Source organism: Cricetulus griseus, chromosome 9, assembly GCF_003668045.3.
Source record: "Cricetulus griseus strain 17A/GY chromosome 9, alternate assembly CriGri-PICRH-1.0, whole genome shotgun sequence".
Taxonomy (NCBI): Eukaryota; Metazoa; Chordata; class Mammalia; order Rodentia; family Cricetidae; genus Cricetulus; species Cricetulus griseus.
In genome coordinates this window covers 19,381,751-19,389,356 of record NC_048602.1, presented here as the reverse complement: position 1 = coordinate 19,389,356, position 7,606 = coordinate 19,381,751, and the positions used below count along the sequence as shown (strand labels likewise).

Below are 7,606 nucleotides of genomic sequence, written 5' to 3'. Positions count from 1 at the left end.
GACTGAATTATGTATAAATCCACATATGAGCTTCATATTGAGCAGTGCCCATTTCGGTTTGCACCTCTCTCTGAAAATAATATTACTAATTACAAGGTAATAAAATTGGAAATTTACAATGTATTTAATTTTGATGAACCTCTGAAATCTTTATGTCTTGCATACATAGTTTGTAGATGTTGTTGAATATTTAATGTTCTCATCTGATTGAATCTATGTTTCATCATCATATACACAGACTCAAACACAAAGACACATTTATGACATTCAGGCTCTTAGTATCACGCACCATTAAAATTCATAGATCACAGTGTGCTTACAGCTGGTGAAAATGACACAAGAAATCTGTGAGAGCTTTCAATTTGCAGATGAGTGTAATGAGAGGCTCTTTGTCCTGGCTGGTCCCGCCACTTATCAGTCCCAAGTAAACACACTGAGGCTATATTAGTTATAAAACTATTGGCTGGTGGCTTGGACATCTTACTGGCTAGCTCTGTCTTAATTATTAATCCATTCAATTAATCTTTCTATTTCTAAGTGTCTTAGCTTACCAAAGAAAGTCTGGTGTGTCCTCTCTTCCTGGACACTACGTGGTAACTCCATCTGCCTATGTTTCCCAGAATTCTCCTCATCTCCTAGCCCTGCCCTTACTTCCAGCCTGGTCAATAAGCCAATCAGTGTTTTCTTCTTCAACCCATAAGAGAAACATATATACAGAAGGATATCTCCCATCAGGTTAGTTTTAAGACTATGGACATTCTTTCAGTCTTTATCCAAGAAAAGCAGGGGCTGTGAGCAACATTATGACATCTCATGAGCAGGAAGGGACTCATAGCTGGGAAACTCCCTGCGACTATTGCAGCCATGTTTACCAGAGACCAGCTGGGATTCAAAAGGAGTGTCACAGAAAGGGTAAGCATGCAGGAGAGCGTGTAAGAGCAGACAAAGGTGCTCACCAGGAGAAGGATGGTTTCAGTAGCTCTGGACTCAGTGGAGCGTCTGGAGGACACATTAGTCCTGGGCATGTGTTGCATCCTCTGTTTATGTCTGTGCAGGGTGAACAACATGGAGCTGCTGGCCCAGAGCATGAGACCCACGAAAATTAAATCAGGAACTGACTGTATTATGGCATACAGTGTATAGATGATTTTGTCAGGCCGAACAGCAAAGCAGTATCCCAAATCTTTTACATTTTTTGTGTTGTTCTTGTAGTTTGCACTTATATACATAAGAGAGAAAATGCTGATGAGCACATACAGGATCCAACTAAGGCACAAAGAAGAACTAATGTACTTGGGAGCTTCAGCCTTAAGCTCTGCCCATAAGGAGTTCCAAGGGCTAATAGTAATGGCCTGGAAGACACTCAGGGAGCAGGTGCTACTCATGCAAACACCCCTCCCAACTCTGTGAAGATAGACAAGGAGCTTGCATCCAAAATCATTAAGGAAGTCTTTAAAACCCAAAGCGACCATTGTCTGAGGCACTCCTTTACACAGCAGAGTTAAGACGTTGGCTACAATCATGTGCCACAGGATCAAGTCTGTGGACTTGAAACTGAACCCTGAGAAGCAAAGCAACATGTATCGGCAGAGAAGGGAAAGATTTCCCAGAACTCCAACCAAAGTCTGGGTTGAGAACATCACTGCTATGGCTTTGTCGCTTGCTTCCATGGTGTTAGCTCCTGTTGTTTGGAAAGATGAAGCCTGGGCTGAGTGTGCCAAGCCAACCAGATACCCTGATTCTCAATCCACAGTTAGATCTAGTATGAATATTGAACTGGTATTTTCTTTTTGAATCTGGGATATTCTAAGATAAATTTCTAACGACACATACAATGGACAAAGCTAACCACAGAAGCAGCAGGCGTTTCAATTATTATATCTAATTATATAGACTCTACTATGATCCTGCTGAACATCTGGTTCATGCTATTGACATGTGGTTCCATCCCTACTCTTTTTTTTAATTCTTTATCATTATTATTATTATTATTATTATTATTATTATTATTATTATTATTAATTCAAGTTAGGGAACAGGATTGTTTCACATGTAATTCCCCTCTCCCTCTCCCTCCCCTCACCCCATTCCTTCTCCCCCACCTCCAACCTACCCCCCACCCCATCCACCCACCACTCCCCAGGCAGGGTAGGGCCCCCAACCGGGGCTCCACCAAGTCCACCAAATCTTCCTGTGCTGGGCCTAGGTCCCTCCCCATGTGTTCAGAGACAGAGTGCATCCCTTCAAGTGTCCATTCCTACTCTTATAGAAACATAATTCAAAGATGTGTGCTTTGTATATGGTCCCAAAGTTCCTTCATGTTCCTATGCATGATTCTTAACAAGGGAAAACAATATTGCACGCAGATGTCCACTGATAGCATTAGAATTATGAAGTTCCTTTAAATGTTTCTTTGCTGCATCTGTAGAGAAATTACTGAGAGAATGTTCAAACTATTCAGAATATTTTCAAAAAGAATTAGAAATTGTGTCTCTGTTGATGTTCCTAATTTCTATTCATATAATTTATATACATCTTTTACATACAGTTATATTTATCCCAGCCTTTGTAGAGATATGAGTCAATATTTGGCAAACAGAATATTTACTGAAAGATATTCTATAGCAGTTTGGTGGAATGCATATTATCATTATAACTTTTTAGTCAGACGCATTGTGTTTTCCTACGTTTTTATATCAAAACATTATTTTCTAATATGTAATTGACAGAAATTGTACTTTCCTAAGGTTCTGCATGTAAATATTTCTGATAAGTATATACTGTGGACCCACTGGTAAATTCAAGTGCATGAAAACATTGGCCATTGTCCAAAGTCCTTTTTGTACATGAGTATAAACATCACTGAAACATGCCATTTTATACATGTACAAATGAGATTACAGGATTATCAACTGAAGTGAGCCTTTGCTTTCAAGTTGTTTTGTTCTTACCTAAAGTGCAATGATTTTCAGTATGGCAAACTGTGGCTTCCTTATGCATCGATTTTCATTTCCACTTGTGAGGTCAGCAACATACACAGTCAGTGAGGAATACATGGACACAGAAGCAGGGACTGAGATGGTTCTAGGACCCTGTGTCTCTGAAATGCGTTGTGCCTTTAGTTAAGAGTAACTCAGATTGCTCCCTGGGTATGCAATTGCTCCAGATTCAAATACAGCCATTCATGTGTATGTAATTGCTTACCAAGACTCAGTTTCTCCTTTGGATTCTGTGTGTCAGATTGCAGTCTGTTTCCTCACAGCACTGTCTCTCTTTCAAAGACCCGAGTTCCACTGTCTCAGAGATGAGGATGGGAGCAAGACCAAGACTGCCGGTGCTTCTGATATAGATCTGTGATTCTCAGATATAGTTCTCACCTCCCCTTAGATCTGCAATTAGCATTTCACTTGTTTGGCAGTGGGTGTGAAGGAATGAGGAGACAATAACTTTCCTCAGAAGTTTTTTCCCTAGGTGACATTAAATAAAGTACAATTAGCATTTTTTCCTTGCATCACTCATTGCAGGTATTATAGGCTGTTACGTGTTGGTGATTCTTCAGAGGCTGGCAGAGTGTCACAGGGAGGAAATAGTAACAGTAATGAGATCACACCTGTGGAAGGCAAGAAGTGACCCTAGGATCCAATTATGACATGTTCCCTATCCCCATGAAGCCACTACTATTTGATTGTTTTTATGCTTTGTATGTATGTCATTTTAAAAAGTTTTCATACAACATATTTAGTCATAGTCTTCCTCTGCTCCAACTGTTTCCTGACAGTCCTTCTTATCCATAGAGTTTTCTTTTTCTTACAGAAAAGTAAAAACAGAGAAGCAAAACACACAAACAAAACAAATCAGACCAATATATATATATATATATATATATATATATATATATATATAGTGTTTTTTTTTGTGTTGGCCAACTATTTGTGAACATGTGACCAACTCTGGTATGTGCTTGATATACCCAGTGTCACTCTACTGAAGAACACTGATTTCCCTCTCCTAGTTGCTATCCCCGGAGTTATACATCTCCAGCTCTTATGATTTTTCTGTATCATCATTCATTTTGACCCTTGCTCCTACAGCTAGAGGTGTGATACAGATATCTTTTCAGGACAAAGTGCTCCAAAGTCTTTCACTCACTGTCTATTGTCCAGGTGTGGGGGCGGGGTCTCTGTGTTAATTTCCATCTACAGAAAGAAGAAGCTTCTCTGATGAGGATTCAGTGATTAACTGACATACTGATATAGTGATATGGTGTTAGGAGTAAAATGATTATCTTCTTTTAGCACAAGGATTGTAGTATGTTTTTCAGTGGAGATCATGAGCAATCTATTCCCAGTTTCTTGTGCTCCTTAACAATGTCAGGTATGGGTTATATTTTTCTTATTTATTAATTTTTAAAATTTAAATAAAAATAATCTTAATTTATATACATTCCAATTCCCTCTTCCTACTGTCCTCCCATTTCCCCCTTGAGTCCTGGGATTCTAGGTGTTTGCCACCACTGCCCAGCTTCTATGGCTGTGGCTAGCTTTGTCTTTTGATCTCCAGGCAAGGTTTATTCATCAGCAATATATCTCCACAACTCCTTTAGGAACAAAATTTATTAGTAAGTAAATGACACCAAGGTCTGTTATTGCACCTCCTACACTATAAATATCTTGTCTCTCCATGGTTTTTGGCAAAGTGACTAAGCTCAATCATTTTCTTCTTCAACTTTCTGTAGAACATTGTGTCTCATCCAGGAGAATGAAGTTAATATGATAAAAAATCACATCTTTCATAACTTGTTCTCTAGCACATTAGTCCTTCCTTCATTGTCTTTCAGTCCTCATTTTTTATAGTGCTATTAGGTTGGAATAAATATATGTCTCCCATTGCTTCCAGGAGCCAGAATGTCAAAGACTGGCTCTACTGTTTTTGTGTCAGATCATGCAGTATGCAGTTTCTTTCTCAATGACAGATGGGAGTTACTTTACATCCCTCGACTTCTGTGCCATCCCAACCTATCCAATCATACCTTCCTGTCCCAAAGTCTTAGAGGTCAAACATGGAGGGACCCTAATTTTCTTACTTAACAGTCTTTTTGTATTTTGGTTCAGAAGCATTATACTAAGAATTTGGCGAGTTTTTCAAAACCCATTTGCATTGATTTTTCTTTCCTGTTTATTAAAGGTAAAACCTCATGTTCATTGTCTATAGTTTCTTTTCATTTTTTTCAACCTTTTCTATTTGAATTACAAGCAGGATTGTTTTACATGACAATCCCAGTTCCCTTCTCCCCGTCCTCCACCCCCCTCCGCCCCCCGCCCCGTCCTCCCATAGTATCCCCCCATAACTAAAACCTACCTATCATATATCCTTTCTGCTTCCCCTGGATGGTGAGGCCTTCCATAGGGTGTCACCAGAGTCTATTTTATCCTTTGGGATTGGTCCTAGGCCCCCCTTTATGTCTTGGCTCAGGGAGTATTCCTCTATATGGAATGGACTCCCAAAGTCCACACCTATGCTAGGGATAAGTACTGAACTACTACAGGAGGTCCTGTAGATTTCTGAGGTTTCCTCACAGAAACCCATATTCCTGGGGTTGGCTCAGTCACATGCTGGTATTCCAGCCACCAGTCTGGGGAGCAAGAGTTCCCCTATGTTCAGGTCAGCTGTTTCTGTGGGTTTCTCCAGCCTGGTCTGGACCCCTTTGCTCTTCACTCGTCCTTCGCTGCATCTCGGTTCCAGTTCACTTCAGTGATTAGTTGTGGGTGTCTGCTTCTACTTCCACCAGCTGCTGCATGAAGGCTATAGGATGGCATCCAATACTTCTGTGAGTGTAGTTGAACATAAGTCCTTATTGTATGAATGTGCATTCTTTGGGTGTATGCCTAAGAGTGGAATTGCTGGATCTTGTGGTAGACTGATTCCCATTTTCCTGAGAAAAAGCCATACTGATTTCCTTTATTTTACAGTGTTGTTTTGGCTATCCTGGGTTATTTGTTTTTCTATATGAATTTCAGTACTCTTCTTTGAAGGTACATGAAGAATTATGTTGGGATTTTGAAGGGAATTGAATTGAATCTGTTGGTTGCTTTTGGCAAGATTGCCATTTTTACTATGTTGATTCTACCTATTCAAGAGCATGGGAGATCTTTTGATTTTCTGGTATCTCCTTTAATTTCTTTCTTTAAAGACTCAAAGTTCTTTCTATACATGTCTTTCACGTTTTTGGTGAGCGTTACCCAAAGATATTTTATTTTGTTTCTTGCTATTGTAAAGGATGATGTTTCTATGACTTCTTTCTCAGCTCATTTATCATCTGTATATAGTAGGGCTATTGATTTTTTGAGTTTATCTAGTATCCGGCCACTTTGTTGAAGTTGTTTATCAGCTGTAGGATTTCCCTGGTAGAGATTTTTGGGCTTTTATGTTAACTGTCACATCATCTGCAAACAGTGAAAGTTTGACTTCTTCCTTTCCAATTTGTATTCCCTTGATCTCCTTTTGTTGTCTTATTGTTCTAGCTAGAACTTCAAGCACAATATTGAAGAGAATATGGAGAGAGTGGGTAGCCTTGTCTTGTTCCTGACTTTAGAGGAATCTCTTTGAGTTTCTCTCTATTTAGTTTGATTTTGGCTATTGGTTTGCTGTCTATTGCTTTTATCATGTTTAGGTATGTTCTTGTTATTCTTGTTCACTTAAGATCTTTATCATGAAGTGATGTTCCATTTTGTCAAAGGCTTTTTCAGTATCTAGCAAGATGATCATGTGTGATTTTTTTCAGTTTGTTTATAAGGTGGGCTACATCGATGGATTTTCGTATGTTGAGCCCTCCTTGCATTAGTGGGATGAAGCCAACTTGATCATGGTGGATGATTTTTCTGATGTGCTCTTGGATTTGATTTGCCAGTATTTTGATGAATATTTTTGCATCAATGTTCATTAGGGATATTGGTCTTTAATTCTCTTTTTTAAGTGAGTGTTTGTGTTGGTTCGGTACCATGGTAATTGGAGCCTCTTAGAAAGAGCTTGGCAATATCCCTTCTGCTGCTATTGTCTGGGACATTTTGAGGAGTAATGGTATTTCTTCTTTGAATTTCTGGCAGGATTCTGTACTGAAACCATTTGGCCCTGGCCATTTTTGGATTGGTATAGTTTTGATGACTGCTTCAATTTCATTAGGGGCTCTAGGTCTGTTTAAATTGCTCATCTGTTCTAGATTTAATTTTGGTAATTGATATCTATGCAGAAAATTGTCCACTTCCTTTAGATATTCAAATTTTGTGGAGTACAGATTTTCTTTTTTTCCATTTTTTATTTGAACCAAGATTGTTTTACATTTCAATCCCAGTTCCCTCTCCATCCCCTTCCCCCTCCATCCCCCACTAAAACCCTACCTATCACATACCCTTTCTGTTCCCTAGGGAAGGTGAAGCCTTCCCATAGGGGGTCTTTAGAGTCTGCATATTCTTTGGGATAGGGCCTAGGCTCACTCCCATATGTCTTGGTTCAGGAAGTATTCCTCTATGTGGAATGGGCTCCTAATGTTCACACCTACGCTAGGGATAAATTCTGATGTGCTACAGGATCCTCCATGATTTCTAAGGCC

General features: G+C 39.4%; 1 protein-coding gene across 1 annotated transcript; it reads right to left on the bottom strand.

Moving 5' to 3' along the window:
- Positions 1-731: 731 nt before the first annotated feature.
- Positions 732-1,670, bottom strand: LOC113838156 (vomeronasal type-1 receptor 4-like). The gene has a single exon (XM_027433948.1). It carries the CDS (start codon positions 1,668-1,670, stop codon positions 732-734), a length of 939 nt encoding a protein of 312 aa, XP_027289749.1.
- Positions 1,671-7,606: the final 5,936 nt, after the last annotated feature.